Source organism: Bactrocera neohumeralis, chromosome 6 (genome assembly GCF_024586455.1).
Source record: "Bactrocera neohumeralis isolate Rockhampton chromosome 6, APGP_CSIRO_Bneo_wtdbg2-racon-allhic-juicebox.fasta_v2, whole genome shotgun sequence".
NCBI lineage: Eukaryota > Metazoa > Arthropoda > Insecta > Diptera > Tephritidae > Bactrocera > Bactrocera neohumeralis.
Genome location: NC_065923.1, coordinates 26,962,189 through 26,973,849, shown reverse-complemented (window position 1 = coordinate 26,973,849; position 11,661 = coordinate 26,962,189). Strand labels below are relative to the sequence as shown.

Genomic DNA, 11,661 nt, shown 5'->3' with positions numbered 1-11,661 from the left:
ATTCGTTTAAATTTTTCAATAAAGTTTTCGGTTTCTGTATTCCAAATCCAAATTTTGTAAGAACGTATGGAATTTTCATAGATTTTTTATTACATACCATCTATGAAAATTCCATAAAGCCCTACTTAAAAAGCCGAAGATCTCGAGAAGTATTAATGATAGCGATTTTGACCTCGGATCAGTTTTGTAGCAAATAAAATTTCCTACAAATTTGTCATTCACATTTTTCTATAGCTCTTGTCATTTACGAGATATATAAAAAAATGCGTATTTCGTGGAAAAATCAGGTCACCGTACTACCTCGCCGGTGTGAGTTTCGACTTTATTGCAATGGGCACTTTTGTAGAGTGTTCAATTCCGAGGAATATGTGTCTAAAGTCAAAGCAATGCCATAAAATGCCTCTGAGCTATAGAAATTTAAAGATAAAAAATCACGATTGTCGTGTATTTTCAATGGAACATTGTTACATGCCTTGGTGCAGTCCTTAATGTTAATATTAAGGGCTCAAATTTTCAGGGAATTTTTTTTAGAGTATTTCCAAGAAAATTTCTTGAGGGGATTGAAAAATATTAATAATTAAAAAAAACTCTAACCTTAGCCCATCTTGCGATCCAGCATTTATTATTGGATAATATTTGACCGAATAGACTACATGTAGTGAAGAAAATATAGCAGCCGTAGCTGAGAGTGCACAAGTAGACCGTGGAGGTAAAGAGAAAGCGTATCAAATACAGTCTGTACAAAAACTGAAGCCGCTCGACTTTCCCAAGCGACATCGCTTCGCTCTATGGGCTCTTGAAAAGTTCCAAGACGTTTCCGAGCAAAATGTTATTTATTTATTTATTTATTTATAATAATTCATATAACAAAAAGAGTTTTATTATAGAAATACATAAACGCAGCACTGGCTAGGAGGCCTTCAGCCGTCTTGTAATTATAACTAGGTGAAAAATTCTAATTGCTAAGGGTTAGTAAAGATGTAAGTTGCTTAAATATATTTTAACAAATCGGTGGTTTTTAAGAATCTATATACAATCATCACGTTTTTTTCTGAAGGTTCACTTAGTAGTTTTATGAGATCAATGTTGCCAGAGTTGTGGGCTGTTGGGTGAAGCATCGGACAGAGTGTGAGTAAGTGTTTGATAGTAGCGGTGTCCTCGCAAAGCGAGCAAAATGTTTTTTAGCGATGATGTTCATTTATGGTTCAATAGGTATATAAACAGCAAAATTGCCGCATTCGGGACGAAGAGCAACCTGAAGATATACAAGATTTGTGGGCCGATGGAATCACCGGATGGAATCACTGGTCCAAAAATGATGCCGGTGAGAACATAACTGTCACTGGCGACCGTTATCCCGCCATGATAGCCGAATATTTCATGCTTAAAATTGAAGCTCGTGATCTCGGCGACAATTGGCTTTAATAAAACGGCGCCATGTCCCACACATCGCAGCAATCAATCGATTAATTGAGAGAACACTTCGGTGAGCAGATAATTTCTCGTTTTAGGCCGGTCGATGGGCCAACAATATCGTATGATATCACACCGTTAAACATTTTTCTGTGGGGATATGTTAAGTCTATAGTCTAAGCAGATAATCCCGCTTCGATTCAGGTCTTGGAGCAAAACATCACGGCTGTCATTCGCCAGTTACTAGTCGAAATGCTCGAACGAGTCATCGAAAATTGGACTGAACGAATAGACCTTCTGAGACGTAGCCGCGGCCAACATGCGAATGATAATAAATATTCCCCATTTGGTTTGAAGTTCCAATGTTTTTTTTTAATGTAGGAAATCTCGAAATGGATCACCTTTTATAATGAACTGTTATTTGACTTTTATTATGCAAAAATTTTTTTATTAAATATTTAATTAATAATAATAAATTAGTTTTTATTTAATAATTATTCTTTGCTAATATTTTTATTTTCACCGTTCTGTTCGGAAATTATATAAAAATAAAAATGGTTCGAAAGGTACCGCGATACCCCTGACATTTGACTCTTACATACATACATATGTACATATGCCAAGCACACTGAAGTTACTATTTTCTTGTCAACAACAACTCTTTACTATTCACGAAGTCTATGTCGCAGATAGTCCAAACTTTTGGCTTTACTCAACTATATAATATAATTTGTATGTAGTATGTTTATTCGTATTTGTAGAGCACTTCCAATGACCTTCAACACAATTACAATCAAAAATCGTGGATTAACACTCTAAAAATACTCAACACTTTTAAACAGAAAAATCAAAGCTTCCAGAGCATAACGGAACTTTACGAATAAGCACTGCCAACATCACCAACAACACCTTTCACAGTTAAACTCTAACTATTCAAAGTATGACCTTGCCAACTGGGTGTGGAGTGGATATTTTGCGAACTCCAAAACAGCTGCGAATTTTTTGGCAAGGAACTGGTTTGTGTTTCGAAAAGACAATAAACAAATAAGAATTCGAGCAGAGCTGATTTGCATAAGTAACGTACGCGAATTTTTCAATGAATTTCAAAGGCCAACAATTATGGCTACCTTTAAATAGATAAATATTGTAAGGATATTGCAGACAAGTATATACAAACATATGCACTTACATACTCAAGGAAATTATGACCGTTAGGCCAGCGGGTCAGTTTCGTATCAATATGCATACTTCGTGTGCTTTCGACAGTAACAGCTCAACCGCCAATGAAATGCCTACAAGCGAAAGGGTTGTTGACACGCCGCTGAGCGCTGATTGGTTGAGGTTATGTCGCTGATTGTTTGCATAAAAAGAAGTGCGTATTGCGGAAGTGGGTCATAAGGGTGGCAAGCTATTGTTGAGTTCCGTAGATGAAGTAGTGTGTAGAAGATATGTATGTACATGCAGAGGAATGTAATTTAGTTTTGATATATGTATGTATATTACAAATACATATATGTATGTTTGTACTTTTAAGTTTCATTAATAAATAGAAAATTGCTGGGCACTTCTACCCTTAAGCAACCCTGTGTCCAACCATTATTTACATAGTAGATGAGTATATGCATGTACATAAACATACACATACACATTTGCAGTGTGTCACATCGCAGTTAGTTGGCTTCACTGCTGACCTTGCCACACATGCAACAGTCGCATTTGAAACTTGCAACACGCCGAACGGAGCTACAAAATAGTCCACACGGTCAACGAAAAGCTTCAAATACGCTTAAAAATTATTTTTCTAGAGTTTAAAAATATTTTTTTAAATATTTAAAAAATATTTTGAAAGATTTGAAAATTATTTTTTAAAATTTAAAAATTATTTTTGAAATATTTAAAAATTATTTTAGAAAAATTTAAAAATATCTTTTGAAATATTTAAAAATTATTTTTTAAAAAATTTAAATATATTTTTTAAATATTCAAAAATTATTTTTTAAAAAGTTAAAAATTATTTTTCAAATATTTAAAAATCATAAACAAAAATTAAAAAATAATAAACAGTAGTTCTAACTACTAAAAACCCAAGTGTTGTGTGCTCTAACAAGTAAGTCGACCGCTGAACAAGTTTTTCTTCAAATTTCACAATTTATTTTAATTTTTTTATTGCTTAACATTAGTGCATAAATATGTAATTGCACCATATGGGTATTTGTGTGTGTAAACGATTTGGATTATTGCTACGCATACACACACAAATACATAAAAATGAAAAACAAAAACAAAATAACAAAAAATGTTTACAATAACAATAATTTAAATATTATTAAGTTATTTAGTTTAAGCCCCGCTGCTGATGAGATGCGATGTCGAAATGACTGCTGTTGTTGTTGTTGCAACAAATTACGTTCACAGTTAATATACTTTCCAATTACAATTACGTTTAGAAATATCACATACGCCCTCGTGGCAAACTCGTGCGAGGGTAACCGAAACCAGCGTGGCATTTGCCACAAACACACGTGCAACATTTTATTACTTACTGCAACGCCTAATCATCCATATTAACATTATTCATGCGCATTTTGGCAAAGTCCTCAAACACAATATTGTCATCGTCATCCTGGTAGTAGCCCTTTACACCGCGGTGCTGCTCGATCGACTTCATTTTCTTCATGGCATTCGAGCGCTTCTTCTCGACGGAACCTGGTGTGAACGTACGGGATTTTAAATAGTGCTATTCCTAGTGTTTTTTTGTTGTCTGACTTACCCGGTGCTGGCTGCAGCAGCTTGAAGGGCACATCCGTCTGCATTTCTCCACCCAAGGTACCACAGTTCAGCTTAATACGCACCGAGTATGAAATCACAATACCACAGGCATCGCCGGTGGATTTACCCTCCTGCACCAGCGTTGAGGAGGCCAAGTTCACATCCTCGTCCTTCAAGTGGCCATCGAGTGCAATACCTTTGAAAAGTTTAATTGAAATAAGTGAAGAGAGATTAAGTTTCAATATAACAAAAAAATTAGTGAATGATTTCTGGATTTAAGGTGTGTGACTTGACTAAAAAATTTATATTGCGCCAAAATGTAGGCAATACAATTCACGGCTTTACTGAAAGCTTCCAACAAAGCAGATAATTTAGCTAAAATTTGGAATACTGCCCAAAGTCTAGGCCATGTTTTTTACATTACGGAATTTTCGTATAAAAATGACAATTTGGCTAAAATTTTTAATATTACGCTAAAATTTGGGAAATGTTTTTTTAATTATGAAAGCTACCAACAAATAATAAAGCTTTAGATTTAGAGACCATCACTGTTATTCCACACACTATCACTATTCAACCGCCAAATCATTACTCACCATGCCGATCCTTATTATTCGCTGCCAATGGAATTAAATAGAATGTCTTCGACAGATTCGCACCCGGTGTGATCGGGCAGCCCTCCTTAGTCTCCAACTGTGCCACATGTTTGCTAAATTGCGCATTCACCATGGTGATCTCTGTGTGTTGCACTATGAAGCATTTAATATTCTTAACCGATTTCTTCGAATTATTGCTGATCTGCACAGTGGCAGCCACTTTCTCGCCATGATAGTAAATCTCACGATCCAGCGTAACTTCCAAGCTGATTTTGCCATTGGAGAACGTGAAACCTTTGCTCACCAACGAACTGGGCAAACGCTGACCGCGTGTTGGCGGTGCATACTGCAGCTTCTTGATCACCAAACTGACCATGCTGCGTTTGTGTTGACGATCATCCTCCGAATCGGCAACATAGGCACGAATGTTGTATTCAATGCCAAGCGGTTTGCCCATATCATCGCCCTCCTGTTGCAGTGTCACGGAGCTGGGTGAATTGGGTGGGAAGTGGAAGGTGAATGGATGTGCATTGCTGCCTAGCTTGCGTACGAGTTTCTCCTGCATCGGTGTCATTTCCATGTTGCTATTTGTCATCGGCACGATTTGTTCGCGGCATAATATGAGCTCCTTGGAGAATTTAACACCCATGACCTCATCCTCTTCGCGGCCATAGCGATAGGTGGTGACCAGTTGTCCGTATACACGACGATTTTTCAAATAATCCGGATCCACGACCACAACACCGTCCACGGGATCACAGTAGTCCAAGTGATCAATGAAATCACGACGTCCCAGATAGAAGGTCACTTTGCCATTGGGTGTGGCCTTCTTGAATACTTTCACTGATACAACCATTGTCTTAAGTTCTCAAGTCACACTTAGCAGTTCAATTCAAAAGAAATTCCGTTATCCTTGCGTTTTCACGGTTGGTCAATTAAATTTGTATTTCTAGTACTGTATGATTTGTTTGGTTTGGGGTTCTTGTAATGTTCGCGCGCGTCTGAAGGGAAATGCGACCACTGTGACCGCATGCACCTGCTTATATACCTTTGCCTTTCATCCCCAATATTTAAGTAGGGGGCTGTTGTTAGTTGCCCATTTTTGTACTAAATGGATTTGCTCATTACATCTACGTTGTTATGCGCTGCCTTTTAATTACGGCTACGCTAACATTCCAGCGGCTGGCCCTGAGAAGCCGTTGTTTGAATATCAACTGCGGAATTGCGTTTGAAAACGGTGGTGCGCCTAACTGTATGTCTCGTGTATCGAAGTTAGTTGTATTTGACGCGCTTTTCATTTCTTTAGCCTACGTAAGTAGTGGCAAAGTAAATACAGCTGCATTTTGTGTGACATTTAAGTTTTTTGCGACCTCAAGCAAGGTTAGCAACTGTGTGGGTTGCACTTTCGTCTTATCTAACCTGAAAGGTAATGCGGTTGGTCAGTGTACCGTGCCGTTGGCTGGTGGGAATTAGTGCTACTTGGATTCAGAGTGGATTATATGTACATAACTCTTCGGATAACATTATGCTTACTGTGCAATAATGGGACCCCAGGTGACCGTTAATTAACAATTTGTAATCAATATGCCTTCTTTAAGCGATATTAGTTGAAATTATATAATATTATCTCTATTTTTCTCTAAAATTGTTGATATGTTTTCCGTTCCGCTAGGCTTCTTGAACTGCTCAATGTTATGAGTATTATCATGATGTTCGACAAGTTTCATAAGACACACTAAAAAAAGAGTATTTCAACATCACATCAGAGCTTTGACACGAGATATTTCAAGAATTAGTCACAATTAGCTCAAGAAAAATGTCATTACCACGAATGATTTGATAAGAGCCATCAGGGTTTCCAAAAACAAATGCAAAGAACTACCTTAGGGAGCTTTAATCCAGAATATATTCGCACGATGATCTTAAAGGGTCCTATCCACTTAAAAGTATAGTTTTAATTAACAGAATTTAATGTGCTTTTGTGGTATTTCCAACTCAGTGAAGGTCTTCCTCTGCATCCCCCGGCGGGTACAGCGTCGAATGCTCTCATAGCTGGAGCATTTTCATTCATTCGGACGACATGACCTCTCTTAATTCGCTGAACTATGTCAATGTCGTCATATAACTCGTACAATGCGCAAAGCCGTTGCCAATGCGCAAAGGACCACAAATCTTCCGCAGAACCTTTCTCTCGAAAACTCGTAACGTCGACTCATCAGATGCTGTCATTGTCCATGCCCCTGCACAAAATAGCACGGGAATAACGAGTGACTTATAGAGTTTGGTCTTTGATCGTCGAGAGGGAACTTTACTTTTCGATTACCTACTCAGTCCGAAAACTGGGTTATTCTGCGTTGGATTTCAAGGCTGACATTGTTGTTGCTGTTAATACTGGTTCCAAGATAGGCGAAATTATCTACGACTTCGAAGTTATGTTTGCCAACAGTAACGTGGGAGCCAAGTCGCGAGTTGCCCTCGTTGTCTACCAGAACCATTTGCTTCGCTTCGTTATCCAGTCTGGAAAAAGCAAAACTAACTATCGGCTTTTCATGTTGAAAAATCTTGGATTCTCTTGATCCCGCAGCCGATCTTCCAGAAAACCTCCGAAAGAGGGTGATGAGGATCCGGAAAAACTCGTTTGTAGTCAAAAAATTTACTCATCAGAGGTACTGAAAAATGGTTTTGTCAAACCGATCGGTCCCACCGTTTTGGAGTAACACCTATGTATATAATTAAGAAAGTGAAGAAAATATGGTCAACTCTATGTCAACTCATCATACGATATCGATATACGAGGTGTGTTCAAAAAGTATCGCGAATTTTGTGTTTTTTCAAAAATTATTTATTTATTCATGAATATCTATTTTGGCCTCTTCAAAGTAATCCCCATGAGATATTATACACTTGTGCCAGCGGTTTTTCCAATCTTCGAAGCACTTCAAAAAATCATTTTTGTTATCTTCTTCAGCTCCTCCTTCGATGCCGTCTTTATCTCGTCAAGAGAAGACTAACGTCGTCCTTTCATGGGCCTCTTCAGTTTAGGGAACAAGAAAAAGTCACAGTGGGCCAGATCTGAGGAATACGGTGGCTGCGGCATCATTAGTGTGTTGTTTTTGGCCAAAAAGTCGCGCACAAGCAACGATGTGTGAGCAGGGGCGTTATCGTGGTGCAAAAGCCAATTTTTGTTCTTCCACAAATCCGGGCGTTTCTGGCGGATTGCTTCGCGCAAATTGCGCACAACTTGCAGGTAATATTCCTTATTGACCGTTCTTCCCTGTGGCAAGAACTCATGATGCACCACGCCCCTGCAATCGAAGAAAACTGTCAGCAAACTGTCGCGATACTTTTTGAACACACCTCGTATTATATTACTTTGCCTACGTTTCGGGATAAAAACGTGGCGATTATCGGATATCGCTTAGGGACAGTGAAAATTAATATTACTGAATCTACATTGAAACAAACATATACCTAATATAACATAAATACCTTTTTAATTCACTTTGCTCGATATAAGCCGTGAGGTTTCATCATGTTCCATACAAATCGGAAACATGTGACTTCTGCGTTTGCTTTTAGTCCCACGTAATTTTTGTTTTGCGTTCTACATTTACCTTTTTATGTGAATTCCAATGTTGCTTCCACTTTCCATTGCTTTTGTTCGATATATTCACTTATTCCGAAGCCATAGTAGAATAAAAGAACTATAACTTATAGAAAGAATCAATATTCTACGGCGCCCACGTTATTTTATTGCCCACTAAACCAAAGTTTTGAAACCTGCTCTGTAAACAAAAAAGCTTACACAAACGAAACTTGTATACTCTCGATTCAATTTTCAAAACACCCGAAATAGACCCGGGTCAACGACTGTTATTGCGGCGATTTAACACTGTTTGAATCGATAAAAGAACAAGAATTATACTCTCGGGAGAATATGTATATGTAGTATTTGAAAATGTGAAATTTGAGGAGATTTAGAGATAAGTTTACGAGACAAGATTAGAGGGATAAGTTTAAGTACCTCAATTATGAATAAATGTTCTCACCAGGACCTTACGAAGACAGATCTATAACCACCTTCTTACTATAAGAAGAAATAACTAACGGAAATAGTCTGGCTGTACCCGTTGTCCCAGCAGTTAATAGGTGATTATATACATACCTCAAACATACAGACGATTTTGAAAATAAAATTCTAAAATTTTGGACAACTTTAACAACTTGAACAGCGAATAACTTAATATTTGATTTGATATTGCTTATAAATAATCTTCCTCATAATGTATTCATCTAAACTATTGAGGCATATGAAAGATGCTTAATATGTATGAATTTCTTGTTATCCTAAAACATGTGTTTTCTGCTTTACTGGGTATTCGTAGAGGCATATTCTTTTATATAATGCATTTGTGTGCACATAGTAAGCATAATATGTATACTTATAACATCTACTTCTCTGGGTGCAAAAACTGTTCGACACTTCCTTCAGAGATTAACGAAATACACTTAACGAAAAAAACTCAACGAACTTTTTCTAACAGTTTGATCGACTTCCGGTTTCATCGGTCTTTATCTACGGCTGGTATTGCGTATACGAAAATATTGTAGTATACTTTTAGGCGAACAGTAAGGTCAAGCACCTCTATATCACTAGTGCTTGTCTTAGCTGATCATCAAAGGTGTATTTATTAAATAAAATTTCCTTAACGAACGCACACACGAACAAAGTGTTGTTTTCCGCATAATGATTGCGATATAGAATAATGAAAATAATATAATAATTTTTCTACAGAACCAAATACATGCATACATTAGGATTATATGATTCAGGCACTATATCAGTTCTAACAGATATATCTTCTTTATTGATTTTAGATTTCAATTCCAACCAACACACAACACTCTTGAGATATGCAGTCGTGTTCGACTCCAGATCGCCATGGCTACAGCGTACGCTTCTCACCATTCCAGCCAAATCATTTACTATTGGCTACAAGTCAACTCTACGGTTTGGCCGGTGGCGGTACGTTGTTTCTCCTAGAGCTACCTGCAGCAGGTGGTAAGGGCTTGACGGAACTCGGACGCATGGAGTGGACTGATGGACTTTTCGATGTGGTAAGCCTCTATAAACAATTGAATATTTACCTACCTGAACTGGACTCACATTATTTTACTTTATTTTATAGGCTTGGTGTCCATATGCAGATAATATAGCGGCAACGGCTTCTGGCGATGGCTCTCTACAAATTTGGGGTGGCCTTGATAATGACATAGCGGCAACAGAGACAACATTGAAGTCGCTCAAGCAACCGTTGATTTGCTTGCAGGAACACAAAAATGAGGTTTACAGCATCAACTGGGGTGAACAGTGGAATTGTCATCAACTGCTGTCCGCCAGTTGGGATGGTACCATGAAATTGTGGGATTGCCATCGCCAGAACTCAATCGCCACCTACACGGGACACAGTGACCTCATCTATTGCGCAAAGTTCTCACCGCTAATTGCTAATCTCTTCGCTAGCGTAAGTACAGATGGTAACTTAAACTTATGGAATTCTGCTCTTGAATTTTCAGGTAAACCCTTGATGAGCATCGAGGCGGCGCACAACGGTGAAGTACTCGCCTGTGACTGGAGCCATTTTGATCGGAACATTTTGATGACTGGTGGTTCGGACGGTTTGGTGCGTGCTTGGGATTTGCGCAACATGCGGCATCACATCTTTCAATTGTATTCCGGGGAATTTGCGGTGCGACGGGTGGCCTTTTCCCCAACCACGGCAACGGTGGTAGCAACGGCAAATTACGATTTCACAACGAGGTAATCAATCAATCTTTCTCACCTAAATTTTTAAAAATATTGGAGGAGATTCAGAGTACTCACGCAATTCATTTTACAGAGTTTGGGATTTCAATCAGTCTTTGGATGCTATGGAGGTGAATGTGAATCACACGGAATTCGTTTGCGGTTTGGATTGGAATGCAGGCGTGCCACATCAGCTTGCGGACTGTGGCTGGGATTCTGTCATTAATGTGTATACGCCGAAAACCTTAAAGGATATGTTAGACTAGTTAATAGGGGAATGTTGGACACGATATTGCATCATCATTCTGTAGAGAAGTGGATGACAGTAATGTCGAATTAACGTAGTACGCTTTGTAAATGCGCTGTGACCTAATTGTTAGCTGTAATGTATAGGAATTAAGGAGCTAAGCAGGTTTGAGGAAGCTGAACCAAATTCATGATCTACAAACATATAAAATAGATCTAAAAATGTATGAAAGAGGTCCACGAGAAATAAGTAGCTGAGCTATCCTAAATTTTCGCCAACTAAGTGTCTTGAATGTGATAATAGAAATTTACAATAGGTACCTTGGAAAAATTTTTAAAAACTAAAAAAAAAATAACTCGTTTTAATGTATAAATTTTAATATAATGTATAATGGAGAGATTTCATGGGCCTGGTATTTTAGGTTCTGATTTGGGAACCGAAGAAATAACTGGTATAAATCTAAAATAAAAAAGATTAATGATCGATAAAAGAACAAAGCTCCAAAAAGCGGAGATGTAACGAATCGAAGGATATTGCTTTAAGTAAAATTTTGCTCGAACAGAACCGGCATTTTAAGTACAGGGTCTCATGTCTCATCTCATATTATAATGATGTAAGATTATGTAAATCTTAATATACATATATATATGTTACTGAATATATAAAATATAAATTAAAACGATCATGCGATCATCGTAATCGTTTTAGATATAAAATGTTTATGGATATTTATTGCTTGCAAAGCACCTTCTTCTTCTAGTTGTATTTGGAATGTATGGTCTTACTATCAAAGAACGAGTACTTTTTAAGCAATATTGAGACTTGTGTGA

The 11,661-nt window shown here is 37.6% G+C and overlaps 2 protein-coding genes across 3 annotated transcripts; one reads left to right on the top strand and one right to left on the bottom strand.

Moving 5' to 3' along the window:
• The first annotated feature begins 3,426 nt into the window (after nucleotides 1-3,426).
• Nucleotides 3,427-11,448, top strand: LOC126761564 (peroxisomal targeting signal 2 receptor). Of its 2 annotated transcripts, none has more exons than XM_050477866.1 (4): nucleotides 3,427-3,520; nucleotides 9,657-9,896; nucleotides 9,968-10,599; nucleotides 10,679-11,448. In XM_050477866.1, exons 2-4 carry the CDS (start codon nucleotides 9,693-9,695, stop codon nucleotides 10,848-10,850), a joined length of 1,008 nt encoding a protein of 335 aa, XP_050333823.1. In that variant the 5' UTR covers nucleotides 3,427-3,520; nucleotides 9,657-9,692; the 3' UTR covers nucleotides 10,851-11,448. The 2 variants fall into 2 exon arrangements, with proteins under 2 accessions (XP_050333823.1, XP_050333822.1); XM_050477865.1 differs by lacking the exon at nucleotides 3,427-3,520 and adding an exon at nucleotides 9,365-9,460.
• Nucleotides 3,534-5,807, bottom strand: LOC126761563 (phosrestin-1). Its single transcript, XM_050477863.1, has 3 exons — nucleotides 4,779-5,807; nucleotides 4,184-4,378; nucleotides 3,534-4,119 (listed from the first exon to the last, which is right to left on the bottom strand). Exons 1-3 carry the CDS (start codon nucleotides 5,632-5,634, stop codon nucleotides 3,965-3,967), a joined length of 1,206 nt encoding a protein of 401 aa, XP_050333820.1. The 5' UTR covers nucleotides 5,635-5,807; the 3' UTR covers nucleotides 3,534-3,964.
• Nucleotides 11,449-11,661: the final 213 nt, after the last annotated feature.